This window comes from Silene latifolia, chromosome 11 (genome assembly GCF_048544455.1).
Source record: "Silene latifolia isolate original U9 population chromosome 11, ASM4854445v1, whole genome shotgun sequence".
NCBI classification, from domain to species: Eukaryota; Viridiplantae; Streptophyta; class Magnoliopsida; order Caryophyllales; family Caryophyllaceae; genus Silene; species Silene latifolia.
In genome coordinates, this window is record NC_133536.1 from 199,779,419 (window position 1) to 199,805,270 (window position 25,852).

Below are 25,852 nucleotides of genomic sequence, written 5' to 3' on the forward strand. Positions count from 1 at the left end.
ACGCACTATCGGAGATAGGGTATATTATGCTTGCATCATAGAGCTTCAACACCTCCTTCCTAACCACTTCTTTCATAGCGGGGTTAAGGCGGCGTTGAGGCTCAATGGAAGATGCACTCTCATCCTCCAAATGAATGCGATGGGTGCAAAAAGAAGGGCTAATCCCCTTGATATCATCAATTGAGTACCCAATGACATCCTTGTATTTTTTCACAACATCAAGTAGCTTTTGAAGTTCGGTGTCATTGAGTGCACTATTGACAATAATAGGGTAAGTGTCATTAGGGCCAAGGAAAGCATGTTTAAGAGTAGAAGGAAGAGGTTTCAACTCCACTTGAGGAGGCGTGGATCTCTCCTCCTTTTTACCATCTCCTCTCAAGCTTTCAAATTCTTTGTCCGGGTCTTCTTCAATTGTAGCTTCCATAGCTAAAGCATATTCCCGGTGTTCCTTGCAATCCTTTACCTTGCCCTCAAGGAACCCTTGCAAACCCTTGTCTTCATCAAATTTCTTCATATCAACCCATTCTTCTACCACATCGATCATATAACAAGACTTTTCTTCCGAAGGCTCTTTCATAGCCTTGTTCAAAGAGAATTCAACCTTATCTTCACCCACTTGTAAAGAAAGCTTCCCGTTCTTCACATCGATCATGGCACCCCCCGTAGCAAGGCAAGGGCGTCCCAATATGATGGGGATATTCGTGTCCTCGGGGATGTCCATTACATAGAAATCACATGGAAATGCAAGTTTTCCCACCTTGAGTGGGACATCCTCCACAAGACCAATGGGGTATCTTACCGACCTATCCGCGAGTTGGAGAGAAACCCTTGTTGGTGAGAGCTCATAACCCTTCAATTTCTTGAAAATTTTTAGAGGCATAAGACTAATGCTTGCCCCCAAATCACACAAAGCCCTCTCAATGTGCACGGTCCCAATCTTACAAGGTATGGAAAAACTCCCCGGGTCTTCAAGCTTTTGAGGAGCCTCATTCATGAGAATCGCACTACACTCCTTGGATAAGTTCACCGTGGTTGTCGGGCTTAAGGAGTTTTTGTTTGAGATGAGCTCCTTCAAGAACTTTCCATAGCTTGGAATCTCCTTTACGGCATCAATGAAAGGCATAGTAATGTTGATACCCTTCATCATATCCATGAACTTCCCATACTTTTGTTCGAGTTTGGCTCTTGCCAACCTTTGTGGAAAGGGAACCGGTGGTACGTAAGTTCTTACCACTTGTTGTTGAGGCTCTTCAACCACCCTTGTTGATTCATCAATCACTTTTGGAGTTTCCACAACAATTTCCACGAGTTCCTCTTCTCCCTCCTTTTCTTCAATTACCTTAGGAGGTTCAACCACAACTTGAGGTTCAATGACATTACCCGGTCTACTACTCTTCCTTTTCTTGACAAATTCCCGGTCTTCCAAATCTCTACCACTCCTCAAGTGGATAGCATTCATGGTTTTCGGATTTTCCTCGGTTTTACCCGGGAATTTCCCTTGGGAGGCTTGTAGTTGGCTCATTTGAGTAGCCAATTGGGAGATTTGGTTGTCCGTCATTCGTTGAGAAGCTTGCATTTGGGTCCTAAGTTGGTTGATGGATGAGGTTGTCTCTTCTTGTTTTTGAGTCGTATGGTTGATGAATTGTGTTTGATGATTCATCATTTGTTCCATCATGAGTTCCATGTTTGACTTTGGTTGGGTGGGTTGTTGGAATGGTTGGAAATTTTGTTGGAAAGGTTGGGTGGTTTGTTGGAATGGTTGGGTGGTTGGTGGGTTAAGTGATTGAAATTGTTGTCTAGGTTGGAAAGTTCTTCCTTGGAAACCCGGTGGACCTTGATTAAATGTTGTGTTTTGTTTTTGAGTTTGGAAGTTTGGTTGTTGTGATTTTTGTTGGAAGGTTGGGTTTTGGACATTTTGAGAGCCATAGGAGAAGTTTGGGTGGGCTCTCAATCCCGGGTGATATTGGTTGTTGTTAAATGCTTGCTTGGCCGGACTAGACTCCCATATCCCGTTCACTTGCTCCATACAACTTCCATCTCCAACCACCAAAGGACACTCATTGGGTGGGTGTCCTTGGTCTCCACAAAGCTCACAACTATAGACTTGGTTTCTCATAGAAGAATTGCTAGATGTTTTGCTTGAGCTCATCAAGGCAACTTGTTGTTTAAGCTCTTCTATCATCTCTTTTACTTCCACATTGTTGGCCGATTCGACCGTTGCCTTCCCTTTCCTCTTGTGCCTATCATTGTTCCAATGAAAGGTACGAGAAGCCATTTCTTCAATAAGCTCTTTCGCCGTCTTGTGATCTATCTTATCCAATGCTCCCTTCCCCGAGCCGGAATCAAGGTTCATCTTCATCTCATTGTTTAACCCTTCATAGAAATTGTTGATGAGCTCATCATCCCCAATACCGTGGTGAGGACATAGCCTTTGGAGGCCCTTGTACCTCTCCCATGCTTCATAGAGGGTCTCATCTTCTTGTTGGGTGAACCCTTGGAGTTCACTCTTGATTCTTGCGGTTCGTTGGGGTGGGAAATACTTGTTGAGAAAAGCCTTAGAGACATCGTCCCAAGTCCGAAGGGAGTCGGGTTCGCAACTTTTAAGCCATTCCTTGGCACTTCCCCTCAAAGAGTAAGGGAAAAGCCTAAGGCGTACGGCATCCTCCGTCACTCCGTTGGCCTTGAACATGTCACAACTATCCAAGAACTCGTTGAGATGTTCGTTGGGGTTTTCGGTGGCTCCCCCTCCGAATTGATTCCCTTGGACAAGTTGAAGCAAGGTGGCTTTCACATCGAAATTGTTGGCTTGAATGGGTGGTTTGACGATACTCGGATTCACCACCTTTTTAGGAGCCAAGTTGTCTCTCATAGGAACCGCGGCCATTGTCACTTCCGTTTCCGGTGTTGCAAAAGGATTTTCGAAAGCTTCAAAGACCCGTGGTTCTTCTCGAAGGTCCTCAATTACTGGATTTTCTTGAGGAATCGGTGTTTCTATAAGCCCTCTTCTACGGAGTGAATTTAGTCTTCTCGCGGTTGCTTCGATCTCGTGGTCAATCGGACGTATTGGTTGACCTCTTCGAGCTCTCCTAACCATGCAAAAAGTCCTACACACTTAAGAGAGGGGTTAGTAACAAAAGACTTAGTCTAAACAAGAACGAAAACAATTAATATCTAGCCGAACTCCCCGGCAACGGCGCCAAAAACTTGATGGTATCAAGCTATACCTCGCAAGTGCACGATTTTATCGTTGTACACTATTAAGGGTCGATCCCACAAGGAGTTGAAAAGATTACTAATTGTTCTAATCCGATCGTTTAGCTAAGTCGAACATAAAAGATGAGGTTGTTATACTAATGCTACCTAAAACAAAATGAAATGCAAACTTAACAAAAGCAAGGAAAATAAGCTAGAACGAAGGAAAAGTTGTAATTCAAATGATTAAACGGCCTAAGACTCGGTTCTTCCCAAACAATTCGCAATTCCACATAGTTAAATCTCTAGGATAATCACATGGGTAGTTAGATGAGGAGGTGACGGCTCTAATTCGCCTAAGACCCCCCTCTCGGGTTCGAAATAGGACACTAGCACTACCCACCAACCCCCCTCTCGGGTTCGAAGATCGGAATCCCTCACTCAATACCCGACCACCCCAAAAACATGCATTTTCCCAAGGTAGTCCGATATTTGCTAAGGTCATTAAGCCCCATCAATTCCCGGGTCATCCCACTCCCTCTCTCGAGGGTCGATTTCAAACGCTAATTTAGAGGTGTCCTACCCCGGTTCTCCCTTTCGGTCTCAACCGAGGTCAACAATAGGGTCAAATCTCGGGTATCCAAATCACAACCTAACCAACTCTCGTTGGTGGTCAAGGGTCGTAAGTCGACACTACCCAAAAGACAACCCATAAACCAAGTCATTCCTCTAAACTACCCTCATCACCTTCCCCAAATAATTAGCCTTTATGAAATTCAATTAATGAAATTACTCATGTTGGGTCAAACCGAGCCCTAGTGGAAGACTACTCACTAATCATGGTCCCAATTGCAAAATAAACAATAAAGATGAAAACTTTGGTCACAAACATGGTGAGAAGGTGAATCTTACTACTAAACATGCAACAATTCAACAAAAGTTGTAAAGAAAGATGATTTAATCTAATAGCAAGGGTGATTAAACCTAAAGATGCAATCTTTAACCAAATCAACTCAAAGATTAAGTCTTTGAGGACAACTATCCAAGTATGAACAAATGAAAGAGAAACAAAGGAGAGATGATCAATAAAAAGATGAACAATGATGGAAATAACAACAACAAACAAACAATAACAACAATTTAACATAAACAATCAAACAAGCATGAAGGAAGAACAAAGTGTAAACAATTGAAAATAGGGAGAGAATTAATACCAACACAAATGCAAAAGAGGAATTTGGAATAGAAATAATAAAGAAATAAATCCTTCAATCTTCTTACAAACCCAAATTCAAACCCCAATTAATTGAAGAACTAGCTTAATTAGGGAATGATTAGTGAAATAATTAACAAAGTTTGAAACTTGGAAAGGGAAATAATTCAGATCTAGGGTTGTGTGTACAAAAGGGTTTAAGAGGGGGTATTTATAGGTTCCACTAGGATTAGGACAGAAATTGAAATGGGCTTTGAAACACGTAAGTGCACTCCCGGCCGGTCAACCGGCTGCCGGTCATTTGACCGGCTGGGAGATCTCTGGAAGTTTTGAACAAGTTTGGAGGTCATCAGGTGTGCACGGCCGGTCGACCGGCCGCCGGTCCCTGACCGGCTGGGACAGCTTCTTGACTTGGCACTTGACTTTTGGCCTTGGAGGAACTCCCAGCCGGCTAGCCGGCTGCAGGTCATTTGACCGGCTGGGAGATTCCTGTAACTTTCTTCCAATTTCTTTGTTTCTTCAGCCAATGCGTCCTCCCAGCCGGCTAGCCGGCCGCCGCGCCACCGGCTGGGAACACTCCTTCCTTGTTTCCTTCTTCATTTCTTGTACACAGGTGCTCCCAGCCGGCTAGCCGGCTGCCGGCCTACCGGCTGAGAGTACTTCTCAGCATCATTTCCTTCATCTTTTATGCGTGGCTTAGCATTCCCGTCTTTTTAGCCTCACTTTGCCCGTTCCCGCCTCAGTTTCTGCAAGGGGCCCACAATGTCATAGTAAAGGGAATCGGGACAAGAACAAGAGGAAAAGGGGGTGCTAAACTGCCTCAAATGGGGTCGAACAAGCATGAAAATAGAGGGAAAAAGAGTGCAAAATGGTCCTATATCAGAAACCCTACCTGGAATGCAATACAGTCAGACGATCTCAACAGCTGATATCAAAAGGCCTCTTCTACGAATCCTCCTCCTAACATGTGATCATACAATTACTACCAATCAAGAAAGGCAACAAAACCCCCAATCCCCAAATTAGGGTTTAACCAAAATACTATAAAAACAGTACGTAGATCTTACCCTCGACGCAAGGATCACAAAGATGTAAAGAAAGGTGAAATCCGACCTTCCAAGCTCCGGGATTTGCCAATAATGCGATTGATGCGAAGAACGTAGATTGTTTTCTCTTTTGAAGGTGATTAGGTTTGTAAAAGTATATTATGAAAGTGACGGAAGTGATTATATATTAAATCGCATTATTAACAAAACCCGACAAATCATCCCCCCGTAAACCGGCTACTCGATCGAGTAACCGACGTACTCGATCGAGTGCCCCCTACTCGAGCGAGTACCAAGGCTACTCGATTGAGTACCCACTAGGTCAGAAACTATTTTAAATCGTAAAACACCCTTACTCGACAGAGTAAGGCCCACTCGATAGAGTACCCTGAGACTCATAAAACCGTAGTATTACAGAGGTGGAGTATTGTTGTGGGTTGAAGTGATTAAAATAAGTATAAAAGTTTACCAAATACGGACAATGGGACATTATTGTGAATACACGAAAATAAAAACTGGGACAGTTATGTAGAATAGGAGGGAGTATTAATTAGAATAATAACATAATATTGCAAAAAAAAATGGTTTATTATGTTCAAAATATAATACTCGTAATACGGAGTCCTAGATTTATAAGCCTAATATAAATATTGGGCCAAATGTTAAATTTAATAACGGGCCTGGGTCGCACCCAAACGGAGGAGAATGAGTCCACAATACAAACTCATGAGGGTTTCACTCTAAAACCAATTGGCAATAGAGGGAGTAGCCTATTTGCCTTATATAGTGGAATACTCTTCTCTAATTCTCCGATGTAGGATCCTTACATGTAGAACTCATATGGCCGGAGTTTTTATTCTCAACACCAAACCTCAGTCCTCAGGGCTAGGAGGTGAGCAAAACAGGATATCCGATACGGTTCCCAAAGTGGAAATCTGCATAATTAAATTTGGCTATCCGGAAATCCTGTTTAATTAAACTCGTATAGCGTATCGGATACGTATAATAAAATCATATCGTATAATTTTGCTCAGCCCTACTCAGGGCACTAAAGTGGAAATAATCCTAACAATTATGTTTATAATAATTACTAGTGCAAATCCCGCGTAAAAACATGGTTTTTTTTATCGTTTTTTATATAGAACTAGTTTTGTGACCCGTGAGAATCACGGGTTTGATTGTTTTTGTTCTTTTATTTTTGTGGTATCGTTCATAAATGCGTTAATCGGCTTGTTTGTCTTCTTGCTTATTATCTGGGATATATGTTGGTAGGATACCTAAGCAAGGCAACAAAGAGGGTCCTGCCACAATTCCCGAGGGTAAGATATATTATAGCTAGGCTTTGAGAATAAGGAGCATTTGGTAAAAAGCACGTCCCAAAATAGAAATTAAAGAAAAATGGTGATAATATAAAAATGGACAAAAAAGGGAAGTGGGGTGATAATTAAAAATATTCGTAACAACTGATTTATGAGAAGAAAAATATATACCAATCATTACGAAAAAAAAATAAAGATTTCTCGAAAAAGTATTAAAAGTGCTAGAAGAAAATATTTGATGGAAAACCAAAAATGATTTAAACGCTTTAAAGCATTCAAAGTTGGAACAATGGATTGGAGAATGATCATCGGATTCCAACCTAAAATCATGCAAAATATTTACCTAGATCCGCATTAAAAGATCCAATTTATATCCTTGCAGCATATATACTTCAACACTTCCATTAAGACATTTGATTTATAATCTGTTTGTCGACTAAGATATTTGATTTATAACCTGCTAAACAAAATGGAAGTTGAAGAGTACACGGAAAATTAATAAAGTGCATGAAAGGATGTAAGACAATTTAGTACAATTTACAAAATTTATAAAATATTATTAAAAGACTAGCCTAAAAATGTCACATACACAATGTCACATGGGATGAAAAAAAGCCACGTACACAATAACAATGTGACTTGGCAAACAAATATGACATGAATTATCAATTTATTATTATATTTTATTAATTTAATTCACTTATTTCCTTTAAAAATCCATTCATATTCCATTAGCTTTAAACTTAATTAACTCAAAAAAAAACTATAATAAAAAAATACGCATTAACTATAAGTTAATAATTTCAAGATATTTATATCTATATAATCTATATAATAACATAAAAAGCTTAGATTGAGTAGTTAGTAGAATGACACTGTCGCGCAACATTTACATGTTAGATCAATTTTTTATTTTTTATTTAAAAAAAAAGTAAAAATAGAAAATTAAAAGGCAAAGTAGTAATCAATAGATTAATTATTCATCTTATTTAAACACTTTCATTTACCATGCATTATTCCACTTAATAATCATTATTTAGTGCTAATCTTTTTATATTCTACCGTTATGAAAAAATTTCACCTATAAAAGAAAATAAATTGATAATATTCTAGCATATTAGTAACATAGAAAGCCTAGATTGAGTAGTTACTATAATAACACGTGACGAGCTACAGTTACATGGTTGATCAATTTTTTATTTTTTATTTAAAAAAAATAAAAATAGAAAATGATAAGGCAAAGTAGTAATCAATAGACTAATTACTCATCTTATTTAAATACTCTCATTTATCATGCATTATTCCACTTAATAATCATAATTTAGTGCTAATCTTTTTATACTCTACCGTTATGAAAACATTTCACCTATAAAAGAAAATAAATTGATAAAATTCTAGCACATTCCTAGCAAAAACAAATTAATGAAAAAGTTTGTTTATTTTCACCTAATTATTTTATTTGATTTATTTTTCAACAATTCTCATATCTTTACTTTGTGGTGTGTAGGAATCAAATGGACAAGAAATGAAGAGATAAGAGAGAAGTAGAAGAAAAGTGGAGAATTCGACAAGCATTTGTATTATATAGTTTGTTTTAGGCATTGTCGAATGTATATAAAGACACTTGATATCGTCGACGATTGAATATAATCATCAGCGAATGGTGGTCAAACTTTGGTGAAGGAAATCATCAGCGAATTACTGACGGAAAAAGGCTGTTATTGACGGATTTTGCCCGTCAGTAACCTGTTAATATAACTTGACTAAATTGTAACTTTCGTTTTTTTAATCTCTTTTCAATAGTGATAGATTGTTTTGCGGATGTTTTTAATATATTCATCATTGTTAATGTGTAATAAATTTATTAAGATTGATGTTAACAACAAATTATAAATATGACTAGGGCAAGTTGGTGTAAATATAGTATTCTCTATATATTTAATTAAGTTGGTTAGATGGGTAAATCTATATTTTTCTTATGATTTGAATACTAATGAGATGAGATAGGATACATTTGATGTTGTTATCTTATTGTTGCTTTGATGATAAGATGGCAAAAGTACATTGTATATATCGATTTCCGATAATCTGTTTATATTAATTCTCTTAGTATAATTACTTGCATTTTATCTCAAAACAACATAATACTAATGAGTAGAATATCTTTTTTACTTTTAATTTTCAATGTGAGAATGGATGTTTTATCTATTTACCCACCTTATTTAAATTATTTTTATTTGATTAAACGTTACAATAGTTAAGAGAAAATGAGTGAAGAATATTTTAAGTCTTAAATATCATCATTATTTCCAAACTAAAAAAAAGAGGTATATAAACTATGTTTAATACTACTTATTATTTTTTAATTAATACGGAGTATCATCATTTTAATAAAGTTGACTAACAAAAATATCAAATTTGACGTTGAACAAAAATGATATCATTTGGTTACAAAAGTAATGAGAATGAGAATAACAAAATAATAGGTTATAATAAAAAAAATACTAAAGAATGACGTAAAATCGTAAATAACTGAACATCAAGCTACTACAAAAAGTAGTAAAAAAAATTTACGCCAACAAATTAATGAAAAGTTAGAACTTAACTCTTACACTTTAACAATAGGTTATCTCATATTGAATAAACCACACCCCATCCTTTCAATTTTCCTATCATAATATTGCAATAGTTAGAACCCTACACAAATGCTTTGTGTGTCTTTTCATCTTTTCTAACTTATAATTCTTTCATTAATTTGCCATAAATTCAAATTCATCATCCTCTTTAAAAGCCCAATCTTTTACTTTTAAAAAATATGAGTATATTAGTATGAGATATCGTTGAGGGTCATATGTGTCAACTTTATTTTTGTTATCGATTCATAGAAACGACTCATTTTCTAGCTCAGTAAAACATACCTAAAATATGAACGGCTAAAATAATTATAGAGATAGACCACAAATGAAAAATGGAAAAATCATCAAATAACTAAAGGGGAAAATGCATGAACGATCCTTAAACCGAACCCGTGAATTTCACGGGCCACAAAACTAGTTTGTACTTTAATATTCCAAGGGTTGAAATATATAATGTAACATGTCACCATAATTAGAGATTCATACTACAATTTGATATTGCGCAGACACCATAATAGTAATAATAATAATAAAAAAAGAAAAACCTAATAAAAATGAAAAAAATATTCAAGTCAAAAGATAATTGCAAAGAAGTTCCATAACCATATTTTTAGATTTCATGCAATGTTAATACAAACACAAAAATAATAACTAAATAAGATTCTAACTATTAATTAATTCAAAACATAATAAGAATAAAAAAGTTAAATAATTCATTTGGTTATATATGCATACTTTACCTACCAATTTTTTGGATAAAAATGAAAAATAGGCTTGTTGTAATATTTATATAAGGAAATTTTGTAATTAATTATCTAATTAATTTCAAAAATTTATTTGAGAGAAGAAGAATGTTTTGTGAACTGACGGGGAGATAAAAAATTATGGTAAAATAAATACAAAGTATAATAATTGTGATGAAAAACCAAAAGATCATCTATTAAATAAAAGAAATAAAAGTTAAATGAATAGGTAGATTGATATCAAATTTATGAGAGGAAAATAAAAAGTTTTTATTAATTTATATCCTTTTGTGTTTGCAACTAATATTTTTTATTTTGTTTGTATTTATAAGCATGTAACACGTGGTATTTAGAGATTGCTTCTAGTTAATATAAGGATTGCTTCTAGTTAATATAAGTGAATTATTATTAACCAATAGAAAAATTACACGTGGATTAAAATTAAATGATTTAAGTAGGCTTTTAACTATATTGTATAGATTTAACAATTAAATTGACTGTAAAAACAAATTTTAATAATGTGTAGTAATAAGAAGTAGAAGAAATAAAATTTGACATTTTTAACCTGAATGAAATTACTATGTGAAACTACTACTATAATTATACGGAGTAATACTTACTCCGTATTAGAATTAGAATTAGGATTATAATTCGATTTAGGAGTAGAAATTGGACGGACATTCTCTCGTCAAAGAGATGATTCCTTCTGTTATGTACTTGATCACCAAGTAACTTTATTACCGTTTGTCAACAAAATTTAAATAAAAACTTACCTAAAACAAAAACTTACCTTAAGTTGCTTTCAAAAACTTACCTTAAGTAATCACACCAACTAACTTCATTAGCGTTTGTTCTAACAGGACTTTGTGAATTGGGAGGGTATTTTCCTTTAAATATAACAGCCCTAGTGAAATTACCCTTTTACTCTCATTCATTCAATCAATATTCGTTCTTCTACTTGTGTTTCTACAAAACATTACTATTACTATTATTCAAGATAACAAATTAACAATGAAGATGATTATGCACCATAATAAGTTTAGTGTCATCGACAACAATTTTCGCAACACTCACAACGACGAAGGGAAAATTTGGGACACGGTATTTGAGGTCGAACCTAAGTACGAGCCTAAAGATCTGATAGGCAAGGGTGCCTATGGTGTCATTTATTGTTCTATTAATACCCTCACTAAGGAGGAAGTTGCTATTAAGAAGATTAAAGTCGGTGAGAATTCCAAGGAAGCTTTGAAGGCGTTGAGGGAGTTGAGAATTTTGCGTCATGTTAGCCATAAGAATGTTATTGCATTGAAAGATGTCATGATTCCTTCAGCCAAGTGCAAGGATGTCTACTTTGTTTTCGAGCTTATGGATGCCGATCTTGGCAGCTTCATTCGCTCTTCTCCACCTTTGCCAAATTACCTCGTCAAGTATTTCATGTTCCAAGTACGTCATCTAATTTTTCTTTATGTTCAATTCTATGTAATTCTTTGATTAAGGTTTCGACATTCTTTAAAATCCCCCTACTACTAAGAGAATAAAAATTCTCTTAGTTTTCCATCCAAAAAGCATCTAGCTAAATAAGGTGATAAGTAAAAAAAAAATCATTACATTATTATCTTTTCAATTAATATATTCTTATAATTAAACTCTAATCTTCTAATTAAAATTCATATTTATGACTTTTTCATTAAAATCCATAATTTATTATGCAATCATCTCCATTTTCATAGATATTATTCTTCATCAGTTACACTCAAAAATTGCAAACTTCTTCTTATGCAGTCTTTAACATAATTATTGTCATCATTAACACCCTAAAATTACGTAAATATGTTTCTTATATTATCCTTCATCAATTACATTCTAAATGTTATAAGGTTTATACGCGTTTTAATTAGATTTTATATTTTTACATCACTTAATTGTAATTTAATGTCATAAGTTAGTTTCATGCAATGATATACTGTAGCATTATTGAGTTAATTTTTATAGTAAAGTAAAAATGGTTTAAGGCAAAAATAACTTAACTTAAAGTGTCTTTTGATGTTAATAAATTTTCATTTACTACCTTTTACTAAGATTATATTAGTATATTATAACATTAAAGATATAGTTAATTTATGCAATTAATTTAATGAGAATGTCTCTTTATAAAAAAAAAAACTAAAAAATACCGTGTTGTAGCACGAGGATCTACACTAGTTTTATTAACCTAGAACGGTACATAGTTTAAAAATTTTATTAAAAATTTGATCAGTCTTTGGCAGCAAGTAATAGCCTTCCAAATTGAAGTGCATCTTTAATAGATTACTGACTGACATTATATGAAAAATTCATGATGCAGTTGCTTAATGGCCTCAACTATCTACACACCGCCAACATCATTCACCGGGATTTGAAGCCGGGAAATCTTCTAGTGAATGCTAAGCATGATCTGAAGATATGCGATTTTGGGCTAGCAACTACCACCAAAGGCTCGAGTCAAACCCAGCTTGCAACAGAGAACTTCGGAACACGTGGGTATAAAGCACCAGAACTACTCCTAAATTGTTTTACCTACGGACCCTCCATCGATATTTGGTCCGTAGGCTGCATATTCGCTGAATTACTTGGGGGAAACCGACTTTTTTCAGCCAAAGACAAGTCGGGCCAATTGATTAAAATTATCAATATACTTGGAACACAAAATGATTCAAATCTCAGTTACATAACTAGTTGCGACTGGGAGGCATATCAACTACTCGAATCACAGCCTTACACACCAGGGATCGATTTCAAGTTATTGTTCCCAAATGCAGATCCAATGGGGTTGGACTTGCTAAACAAGATGCTTCAGTTTAATCCAAACAAGAGGATAACGGTGGCAGGGGCACTACAACACCCGTACATACGAAGTATGTGCAATCACCGCAAGAGCCAGCCTGCTCCTTTTCCGTGTCACGTTGACGTGGAGGCCAGCGTTGGAGTGCATAAGATAAGGAAAATGATACGGGATGAAATTAATGTTGCTATACCATCATGAGGCTGCGTTTCTCTAGGCGATCAAAATGCTTTGTGTTAAACTGTAATTATTCGCTAAATGTCTAAATGGTACTTGATTGATCATAATGATGTACAGTGGTTATTCAGTTTTATCGATTATATGTTGAGTGCAGACAATGCATTTTATTACCATTTGTTCCGATCCTTTCTTCCTTTGTATACTCCGTATCAAGTTATCAACCTTTTACCCATAATAAGCTTCCTTGTGGCGTTGCTAGTGAAAGTGCTTAAGATAGAAGTTGGTAGACATCATGCATATCAACTTTTTAATGTTAGTTTGTGCTCTTGCTATTGGCCTCTTGTTCAAACGTTGGCATGGATTATTTTTTTTTGTCATGGATTACCAAATAAATGCTTATTTTTACTTATAATATTGAGCTTAATGGTACAAATCTAACAAATGTAGGTGTGAATTTGTGATATAGCTTAGTTGTTGAAGTTATTACATAATTTGGAGGCATTAATTCATGATTCTATGTTAGAATATTAAAACGATCTTCGGACATCAACCATCAGTTTAAGCTTTTGGTTGAGAAGGTTTTTTGACCGGTTTTATATTCAAACATAGAAATCATATCAACCAAAAGTTTATGCTGATGATTGGAGCCCAAAATCGGTTTTATATTTTAACATTCTATCGTGGCATAAACTAAAAGGCTGCTCTCTGTCTCGGACTCTCAGTCACTTGTTTATCCTTACTTTTGGCACAAAAACCAAGGGGAAGGTCGGGGATCATTTGCAGTTGGTATTATTGAATGACAAGCTGACAATAATGTACAGTAGTATGTATAAGGTTAAATTATTCATTAAAAATATCTTCAATATCAAAAGATAAACAAATAAATGATACATCCAAAAATGAGGTAGCAAAACAAATGACCGTGACCGAGAAAGTAGCAATACGTTCAAAAGTTTTGGTTTTGTATTGGATAACCATGAGTGTATTTAAATTGATTTCCAAAATAATCATTATTTATTACTCCATTCGTCCGGGTTAATTGTTTACCTATTTCAATTTAGGGAGTCTCAATCAATTGTTTATTTTTTCTATTTTAGGAATGTTTTTGATTGATAATTTTATCCTCCACATTCAATTTGGTTCACTTGTTATCTAATAATTAGTTCACTCCCTTTATTTTGGGTGTTTGTACAAAAATCAAATATAAATAAATGACTAGACGGAGTGTTATTTTACCCTTTAAATTTAAATTAGACTTTAGCTTGATTTTTAAGTTACGAGTAATTTGTACGAGTCCCATTTTGGGCTCATGTCGTTGCACACTATTGATAATATCAGCCCATTAACAGAACTACAATCCCAGTCCAACAATCAAAGCTAGTTAGAAACATAGGTCGTTAGTGACTCCCCATATCCTAATGAATAGTGTACATTTGCTTTATTTTTTGAAGGGGAATAAAACAAATGTAAATTGTAAACTATTGATTGAGACGGAGCGAGTAGCAAGATTAGTTAGTAGATTAATTACGCCTTTACGTATCACTATGTTACGACTTACGAGGTATAAAACTCAAAACCAAAACAATAAAATAAAGGCGAAATCTGCTCCTTCTTAACCATTTGTTTACTGTAATCAAAATAAATTGATACAGTAAATAAAGGTCATTAAACTAAGGTCTTTCACGCACATGTCATGTATAACCTTCAAAGAGGATGACAATATTAGAATATAAAATATTCTTGTAATATTATTGTATTATCTGATGTAATCTTTATATTGTTATTTGTTAGCTATTTAGGTGATTGATCCTAATTAATAGGTCAATCAGTAGAAATCACCCATGATCCTTGGCTAGAATTATGGGATTGACCAAGCTAACTTAGGAAGACTTTATTGTATATATTCTGATGTAATTGTACAGAATCAGGCAAGGAATTGAATACTTTTATGGTAACAGAGCCAGAGTGATAGAGAGGTCACGGGTTCAAATCCTAGTAACCTCCAATAACTCAACTCACGAAGTGGAAATTCAGCACATGGTATGAGGGGGCCTGTGCACTAACCACTCTTCGAGCCCAATGACCACTCAAGTGAGGGGGCGTAATAGAATAAATATAATAGTTGGGCCTCAACCATCACCTTAAGGTTTTGGTTGAGTTGGTTCATCTATCAGACTTCCCTCTCGATCCTCTCTTCTCTTCCGCACAAACCTAGTCTTCCTTATCCTTTTTTTTCCCCTTCCCTCCATCACCATGACAAACGACCCACAGAAAGCTCCCTCCTTTCACCCTGCATATTTTGTTTCTAACATCAAAAATTTTGTCCCTATTATCCTTGAGAATGAGAATGTTCACTATGTGTCGTGGGCCGAGCTTTTCCTTAACACTGCTCAAGCTTTCGATGTTCTGGATCATATTGCGCCTCCCAAAGATGCCGTCCTCAACAAAGACGCTCAATGGGATCGCCTTGACGCCAGTGTGAAACAGTGGATCTACAGTACTATTTCTATTGATTTGCTTCACACAATTCTCGAGCCTGGGGCTTCGGCTCAAAAGGCTTGGGACCGTCTCTCGGATATATTCAATGACAATAAGAATTCTCGTGCTGTCATGTTAGAACAAAAATTTTCCAACATCCACATGGATAATTATCCGAACGTGTCGTCGTATTGTCAAGCTTTGAAGATGATATCCGATCAATTGGCTAATGTTGGGACGCCTGTCTCTGAAACGCGACTGGTTCTTGAACTCGTCACTCACCTTTCCGATGGGTACGACGGTGTCGCTACCATAATTCAGCAGAGTGATCCACTTCCTCCTTTTTATAAGGCACGCTCCATGCTTACACTCGAGGAAACCCGTCGTGCTAAAGCTTTTGATTCTGCACTAGTTGTTTCTCAGAGTTCTGATGCTACCAATGACACCAATCGCACTCAGTCCTCTAACCACAACAATGGCAGCCATCCCCGCTCTAATAACAACAATAAGGGTAAGGGTGGTCGCCAAAACCGTGGGAATTATAAGGGGAAAGGGTCCGGCAATGGTGGGTCGTATAATAATAATTACAATAAGAATGGTGGTCGCTCTGGAAACCAGCAGCAGCAGCAAAATAATTCGGCTCCCTCATCTGGGACTTGGGTCCCTCTTTCACCGTGGCAGGTCCAGCAGCAACAGGGGTGGTCCATGCCGCCATGTCCCTATCCTACTACTGGATGGACTCTAAGCAATGCGCGCACGCCGGGGAATCTTGGCCCTCGACCCCAGCAGGCCTTTATCGCGCAGCCACAGCAAGTTCTTCCAGGTTTATCTAGGACTCTGGTTCCGACAGACATTGCGGCCGCAATGCAGACTTTGTCGCTTTAACAGCCTGATGACAATCTTTATATGGACACCGGGGCGTCCTCGCATGTGACGTCTAATAATGGTACTCTCTCATCTTATTCTTCTTTGAGTAATCAGCATCATATTGTAGTCAGTAATGGCAATTTAATTCCAATTGTTGGTCATGGTGCTATGACTTTGCCTCCCTGTAATACACCGAATGTTTGAGTTATTGTTGTGATACCTTGTGATAAGTTTGGTGTGGTTAATAATCGTAAATGGATGATTGTGTTGGATGGTGCTTAGTTGTGAGGATGTTTATAAGTGTTGTGGTAGAAGTTGTGGGCGAACTTCGGGACGAAGTTCATTTTAAGGGGGGAAGACTGTAATACTCCGTATTTTAATAATAAATTGTGAAGGTAATTTATGTAATTTAATAATTGATTAAATGACATTTCTAATAAATACAAGTAAGACGTTAATTAAATAAATAATTAATAATTCAAGTCGGGAATTGGGTTTGGCTAATATTTGTGCTTTGGGCCGTGTGCTATTATTATATGGGCCGAAACTTATTAAATTGGTATGAGTATAATCGGGATTTATATCGGGAAATTTATAATAATATAATAAGGAAATAATAATATATAAAGGTAATTATAACTATAATAATAATAATAAAGTTATGGCAATAATAAATTAGTAAATATTATATGAGGAAATCCTAGTTATGGTAAGGTTAATAATATATGATAATAATAATAATAATAATAATAATAATAATAATAATAATAATAATAATAATAATAATAATAATAATAATAATAATATAATTGTAATGACAATTCCTATACTAATTAGAATAAGGTAAGTTACATAGTTTCCTAATTGACCTCGTATTCTCTAAATCCTACACTATAAATACCACCTTAAATCTGAGAAATAAGTCACAAATTAAAAGAAGGAGCTTTAGGAGACGGAAGGAGAAGGAATTAACATAAACTAATTAATCAACTCGAGGTAATTATCCATCTTAAATCGGTTTATATTCTTTTCACGCAAGCATCTTTAGATCGATAGTATGGCTTCTATAGACTGCCATAGGACTCGGGAATTGGACCTATAGCGACATTGGACTGCAAAGTTTCTGACCTGACCATTGTTGACCGTCATTGACCGTGATAGGGAGGTGTTTGGGGCGGCTAAATGTGGCTGGTCAGGAAGGTTATGCGGGTTGGTCGTGGGGGATTGGAATGGGTAATTGAACCCCTTATTGACCTCGTCTTGACTTGGGTATAGAGGGGTTGTGACGGGGGAAGGTGGTCGGTCGTGTTGGTGGTGGTGGTGTGGTGGTAGGTGGCGGTTTGTGTTGGTGGTGGCGAAAATAGGGGAGGAGGTCGTGTTTTGGGCAGGCTGTTTCGAGGGGGTTTTTGGTGGTTGTAGGAGGTCTGGGTTGGAGTGGTTGTTGGTGGCTTTTGTCGAGGGTAGACTGGTGAGTTTGGTGGTGGGTGTAGGCGGCAGCATAAGTGGTGTTAGGTGGTGTTTTGGGACGGGTTTTGTGGGTGTGTCAGAGGGGTGTTGTTGGTGTCGGGTGGATTAGGGCGTGGGTTTATAGGTTGCTGGTGGTGGTTTGATGGGTGGTGAGTGGTGAGTGGGTTTTTGGATGGGCCGTGGTGTAGGGAGGAGGTAGGCATGTCGGGTGGTGCCTGTGGTGGTGTGTGGTGTCGGTTTGGAGGGTGTTTATGGGAGTGGTTGCACACGATTTACACGGTGTATAGGGTGGTGTTTGTTGTTTGTTTTTGTGACGGGTTTTAATTATTTAATTTGGGTGACTCGGGTTTATATTTGAATCGGGTTTTTAGTTATCGTAACCTTTAATAATTATAATAAGTAATTAATTTGAATAATTAAATAAAAGGAGTAAATAACTAAATAAATAATTGATTGATGGAAGAATTATAATATTTTGATTAGGTGACGGTTGTGAAGAATTATAATCGGATCAGATTGCTTTATTTATTGGTTGCTTGAGCTGCGTAATTGGAATTGCTTATCAGGTAGGGATTATCCTACTCAACTATTTAATTGTGCAATTGTAATTGTTTGTGAATATATTGTTCTTGGAAAATTGTGGTTTCGATTATATGGAGTTGAGATTATGATGTTGGAGTTGTAACGAGTATGATGAGAATTTAGATGCTGAGGAGTGGGTGATGGTGATATTATTTTGAAGGGACCGATATACGACTAGTCCTTGTGAGTTATTTGTTGAAGGGACCGATATACCGCTAGTCTTTGGTTATTATTGAAGGGACCGGTCTGAGCAACCGCTAGTCCTTGTGGCGTCAGTTGATCACTGGCCGCCCCTCAGAGTCTCTTCTCTAGTAGGCTCACTACTAGGGAGATGTGCACATTCGGAGCTGAGGAAGCGTTAAGACGGAGTTTGGGGGAGTAGTGGTGATTGGAGTGTAACATGGATGGTTGAAGGTTATGGGCGTTACCATAACATGCGATTATCTTGACTGAGTTGGATTTATTAGTATTGTGCGTTGTTTAGTTAGTCCCTACTCAACCTCGCGGTTGACTGTGTATTCGTGAACACCTGCGGTGAACCGTTTTATGGGGAGCAGAATTGACAGGTACCAAAGATTAGCTGACTTGGGAGCATTGGGATGAAAGCCAAACTTGGAGCCTTAGATGAAGTCTAGATCACATATATAGTTATATCACTTATTTAATTTCCGCTGCGAGATGTATTTATTTTTATATTAAGTTTTAGTTGATTAAAATTGTAAAACATATGTAATCATTAAAGTTTTTATTTAAAGTATTTTGGTGAGTTGGACTTTGTTATCTACTACCTCGGGAAACCGAGATGGTAACAGTCCTATTTATTTGGGAATGTCTAGCTAAAGGCTCCCGAATAAATGGGGGTGTTACAAAGTGTTATCAGAGCAAAACGATCCCCAGGCCTAACCAATAAACCTAATAATGAATATAGGATGTGCCTAATAAAATGAACCCGGGTAGAAACTGTTAGGTGCCCCCTTAAGGCTTGGGATGAGTAGGGCCCCTCATAGCAAACTTCCGGCCCTTCCAGTTTTGAACCGGTAACCTTGAGAGAATACTTGAGAGTGTGGGGTAATTTAAAATGAATATAGTATATTTCTCTTAGGAATTTTGTTTGTCTTTGTTGTGTATTGTTCTCACTAATGGTTGCGGTTACGAGGGCGTAACCTTATTTTACGGAGGAGGGGTGTGACATGATTTATTTAAGCATTTTTATAAGCATGATGATATGGGGAAAGTATGTTGGCATGTATGTGGAAGAGGTTAATATGATTAAACATGTGAAGTATTAATTATTGTGATTATGGTTGATTTCTCGAAATTTTATCGCTTGATTGTTTTGGCTGCCATTTACTGTCGGTTTAAAATTCTTGTCCGAAATTTTTATGTGTGATACCCTTGTGAAATAGCTTTCATATGCCACTGGTCTCGTATTCAAATAATATACGGTTTAGGAGGAATAAATATTTTAGTGGACAGTAGTCGAAATGTTCCTGTACAGTGATGTTTTCGCGCCATGTTTTTGCAAAAATTATCATTTAAAAACTACATAATTATTTGTTATGATTCCAACTCCACAGTTTAATAGACTCATGTATGTTTCTAAATTGGTAAGCCACGTTGTAGGGAAATATTTTGACAATTTTTGGTGATTTTTACAAGTTGACCTAAGTTTCTGACAAGTTGCTGTAAAGTTTCTGTTTCGACCAAGTAGTTTGTAAAATGCATTATAAATCGATCCTATGAGTTTTTGACTTGATTCTTTTTATCATGGTTTACTAACTCTCTCTATTTTCTAAAAAGTAAAGATTCTCAAGAAGTAATTGTGTTATTAGTTATTTATGATTTTCAGAAGTGGTGACATGGTTCCTTGGTCTTGAATAAATGAAAATTTTATTTCTTGATATTTTAATATTGTGAATTGTGTGAAATAGATTACCATGTCTAGTGATATGCGGAACGTGTTTCCCTAAGCCTATATATATGGTTACAATAATTGCATCTATGTTTAAGTTATGTACCATTATAAAAAAAAAAGATTAACTAATTAATTATGCGTATTTTGTTATAGATTATTATTTATCTTGATAATGTATTCGCCAATAGCTAAAGTAATAAGTTGAAACTTAAAAAAAAAATAAAAAAAAATTGATAAAATATCCTATATGATGTAAATTTGCTAGTAAATCAAGGATTTTGTTATTCATTTAACCATTAATTCGTGTTGGAAATAATACTTGTTTTATATTACAATGTGTGTTTATTGAATTGTTGTTTCTAGTTTTTGGATATTCCGAACTTCGAGAACGAAGTTATTTTTAAGGGGAAGGAATGTAATACACCGAATGTTTGAGTTATTGTTGTGATACCTTGTGATAAGTTTGGTGTGGTTAATAATCGTAAATGGATGATTGTGTTGGATGGTGCTTAGTTGTGAGGATATTTATAAGTGTTGTGATAGAAGTTGTGGGCGAACTTCGGGACGAAGTTCATTTTAAGGGGGGAAGATTGTAATACTCCGTATTTTAATAATAAATTGTGAAGGTAATTTATGTAATTTAATAATTGATTAAATGACATTTCTAATATATACAAGTAAGACGTTAATTAAATAAATAATTAATAATTCAAGTCGGGAATTGGGTTTGGCTAATATTTGTGCTTTGGGTCGTGTGCTATTATTATATGGGCCGAAACTTATTAAATTGGTATGAGTATAATCGGGATTTATATCGGGAAATTTATAATAATATAATAAGGAAATAATAATATATAAAGGTAATTATAACTATAATAATAATAATAATAAAGTTATGGCAATAATAAATTAGTAAATATTATATGAGGAAATCCTAGTTATGGTAAGGTTAATAATATATGATAATAATAATAATAATATAATTGTAATGACAATTCCTATACTAATTAGAATAAGGTAAGTTACATAGTTTCCTAATTGACCTCGTATTCTCTAAATCCTACACTATAAATACCACCTTAAATCTGATAAATAAGTCACAAATTAAAAGAAGGAGCTTTAGGAGACGGAAGAAGAAGGAATTAACATAAACTAATTAATCAACTCGAGGTAATTATCCATCTTAAATCGGTTTATATTCTTTTCACGCAAGCATCTTTAGATCGATAGTATGACTTCTATAGACTGCCATAGGACTCGGGAATTGGACCTATAGCGACATTGGACTGCAAAGTTTCTGACCTGACCATTGTTGACCGTCATTGACCGTGATAGGGAGGTGTTTGGGGCGGCTAAATGTGGCTGGTCAGGAGGGTTATGCGGGTTGGTCGTGGGGGATTGGAATGGGTAATTGAACCCCTTATTGACCTCGTCTTGACTTGGATATAGAGGGGTTGTGACGGGGGAAGGTGGTCGGTCGTGTTGGTGGTGGTGGTGTGGTGGTAGGTGGCGGTTTGTGTCAGTGGTGGCGAAAACAGGGGAGGAGGTCGTGTTTAGGTAGGCTGTTTCGAGGGGGTTTTTGGTGGTTGTATGAGGTCTGGGTTGGGGTGGTTTTTGGTGGCTTTTGTCGAGGGTGTGTTGGAAATCTATATCTCATTACATAACATATTCATATATGTTCTAATTAATTTAGTCATAAAATTAATTACAAATCTTATGCATGCAAACAATAATAAATTTAGAGAAGAAATCGTTTTCTCACCATATAAATTTCGGTCATCATATGGGCACCAACAAAATCTCCTTCTTGTTAGTTCTTGAGCTTTCCAATAATGGATGAACATTCAAAAATCTCAAAGTAGAGATTCTCCTCTTGATTGCACCCAAGACTATCCCTTATCTCCACTAAATAATATTAACTAGATATTAGTTTAGTAGTTTACCTTAAAATTGATTACTAACACTCATATATTACATTAATAATTTTAGTAATCCTTTTGGAACAATTTCAATCAAAAATCATGTTTTTGATGAAGGAGAAAGATGAACAAGTAAGAGAGAATTTTTGCATGTCTTTTTAATGGTTGAGTGTGATAGAAAATTAAAAGAACAAAACTCTCCTAAAAGAGTAAAGGGCAACCGGTTTTTAGGTGAGAGGAGGACCAATATATGGTCCTTCACTTTTCTTTTGTTCTTTTCTAAATCTTAGACTTGTAAGACTAGGTGTAGGTTAGGTATCATTAGATTATTTTATCTCATAAAATAATTCACCCACTAACACCCATAACACTCATATTTCGGTCCATTGATATAAAATGGACTACCATTTTATTTTTGTCAAATTGTCAATTGTCACACAATATGTCACATGTAGCATGATACATGTTATTAATTAATTTAATGCATATTTATCACATAAATATCATTTCATAAATTAATTAAATTACATACAACAAATTGATTAGTGATACTTGATCACATAAATAAAATGGGTCATATAATTATAATTCAAAACATTTTGTAATTTTAATTAACCATTCATTCTTATCTCTATTGTTTCTCAAACAATAAATAGTTTTAGTAACAAAGCATTTTATTACTAAAATAAATCTTATTTAATCCCATTACAATAAGATATTTATTCTCTCTCACAAATCGAATTGTTCAATTTTAAGGAATTGATCAACTTGCATCGTCATACAATTAATCAACTTTATAGATAAGGGCATCATCCTTTAGGTGTGACCTTAAGGGATCAACTGACCACCACCGTCCCACGACAGTAACGTCAAACTCTAGCAAGCCAATCGTTACCGATTAATGTTGATCAGTTGACTATATAATTGAATCATCCCTTACGTATTCTTTATATGAGATTTAATAATGATATTTAAATCATGTGATCGTACTATTGTTGAGGACACATTTCCCAACAATCTCCCACTTGTCCTCGACAAGTGTGCGTCACCAATTCTCTTGTCCTATTACTATCTCACACTCAATGCAAGGTGTCTTTCGGGTCGTACTTGCAAGTGATCATATCGAGAGTGGTTTCCTTGATCTGGAGAATAACTGATTGACCGGATTTATCTATCATAGATACCTTCCGAGCGTGGCCACGCATTTCCAGTTCATTACTCCTCGAGTGGCCCTGAGATATTGTTTTAACCCTGACAAAGGGGTGGACAATTCCTATCGCACTTATTCCCTTCGACTAGCCACAACCATCATAACCCAAAATATGCCCATTTGACCCCATTTACGAAGGTCGTAGTAACACAAATCAAAGTTAATCTGAAACTGTGCCATCTTAGGCGAACAGTCTTTAGTCAAAAGAATCGACTCATTAGAATACTATAGTAGCTCTCGCCACGACCAGGCTATATAAATTTGCCAGAACTCTATAAGCGGTCACTGCCCGACAAAGTGTTCATAACAGTCTGCCTATATGATCGACTAGTCATCTCACATGACTCTATGGCACTTGAACTTGCCATCAATCGCATCACACTCTAGTCACTTCGAGACGTCACCTCATACAAGTGACTATGGGCGAATACCATGTTAATCCGGGTTCACTTTAACGGGGTTCAATGTTGTCTCTACAACCCGTTTGGATGTAACAAAGTATAATAAAAGAGTTTTAAAGTAAAACTCGAACGACAAATGCGATTATCACATATGAATAGTCAATGCCTGATTACTATTTCATGTTCTATAATCTAATTTAATCTTGTATGTAGTTGTTCATTTCAATTCAATTGAAATGACATGACTCATCATGTTAAGCCTATGAAAAGGCTTTGGTTAGTAGGTTTTATCAACTTCTTGTACCTTACTCAACCTCACTACATACTCGTTTTCCTTTGTAATGTATACATTTGCATTACAAAAAATTTCTGAGTACGTGTCGAGATCCAATCAAGACATAGGCCTTCTAGCCTTAGAATAGCTCCCACTGTTTTCACAGTGTGCGGGACTCTTTCTTCTTGCACATCTCATGATTGCAAGTGTACTCAATTTCCGTTGTAAATATTTCTCATTGTTCTTTATTGCCTAGAACGATTCTAGAAAATCTATTTCTTAAATAACATAGCCACAATGGTATCTTAACCATCCTAATGTGTTTTGATTATGGTTTTGTCGGAAACCATGCGCAATCTCAATTGTCAATTGTCACTTGTATAACACCCTTACACAAAATTGCATCATAAACACTTTGCTTTTCTTCCTTAATGCTTCTGCAAGCACTTAAGGGTAATCTTTATGGCTTACTTGGTAAAGATTACTTAAATTCGATTTTAAAACAATTCATCATACTCAAAGTATATGAAGTGTTATACATCATTATTCATTTAATTGATCCGCAAAATGCGGAAGCAAATGAAATCAATCAAATATGTTCAATTTTATTGAACTTAGTCATGAATCTTATGAACATAAGACTTCTTATTTGACGCTAATATCATGTGGATTTATCTTCATAAATCCGGATATTTAAGATGTATTATAATACTCCAAAAGTCTTAAATCATTCTCGATGATCAATATGTCATTCACATATAAGACTAATTAAAATTTCCGTAACTCCCACTAAACTTCATGTATAAACACAACTTCTCGACTTATCGAGAAACGTTTTATAACATGATCAAATCATTGATTCCAACTCATTGATGTCCTACTTAAGATTCTCTCTTAAGTTTCACATTATCTTAGGATTGCAAGAATCTACTAAACTCAAGACATGTATTGAATACATTCCTTCTAATTGAAGAAGTGGGTTTTAGATTCACTCGCTATATATCTCATAATGATATATAATCTCCAAGAAGATCCAAATAGACTTAAGCATTTCAACTAGTGCAAAACGCTTTGCCACCAATCAAGCTTTGAAATCTCTCTTTATTAGTGCAAAACCCTTTGTCACTAATCAAGCCTTTTTATTTCGGATTTTCATGTAAGTCATATGTTAATTACTTTCCAGAAGTAATCAACTTGAATCAAACAATTTCTTTTGTAAGTTATAAGCTCTTTACTTTCTTAAAAGTGGCATGAATTCATCATTTTCAACAAGTGACGAATTTAACCTCCTAGGTGTTAAAGACAACATCTTACACAAAACGTCTCATGTACCAAGAAAGACCAGTTTCTTGCGACATAACATTCTTTGTGGCTTTCTTTGTGGCTCTTGAATAATTTCTCCCACTCTGTCTTCTAGAAATAAACTTGTATTTTAGAAAGACAGTTTCACGAGTCACAAACTCGTTGTACTCGTGATAATTGAAAGGGAAAAATGAGCATTTGTTTCTTGTGAAAAACTTACAAATATGGTACATTACCATTTCATATCTCATATGATTTAGTGGAAAATAATTTAGACAAAAATGATA

The 25,852-nt window shown here is 35.6% G+C and overlaps 1 protein-coding gene and 1 non-coding gene across 2 annotated transcripts; both read left to right on the forward strand.

Moving 5' to 3' along the window:
• The first annotated feature begins 2,408 nt into the window (after positions 1–2,408).
• On the forward strand, positions 2,409–2,515 carry LOC141615519 (small nucleolar RNA R71). Its single transcript, XR_012529937.1, has one exon. It is a non-coding gene; the product is annotated as a small nucleolar RNA R71 (small nucleolar RNA).
• Positions 2,516–11,160: 8,645 nt separating this feature from the next.
• LOC141614659 (mitogen-activated protein kinase 4-like) lies at positions 11,161–13,171 on the forward strand. The gene is made up of 2 exons (XM_074433404.1): positions 11,161–11,592; positions 12,494–13,171. Exons 1-2 carry the CDS (start codon positions 11,161–11,163, stop codon positions 13,169–13,171), a joined length of 1,110 nt encoding a protein of 369 aa, XP_074289505.1.
• Positions 13,172–25,852: the final 12,681 nt, after the last annotated feature.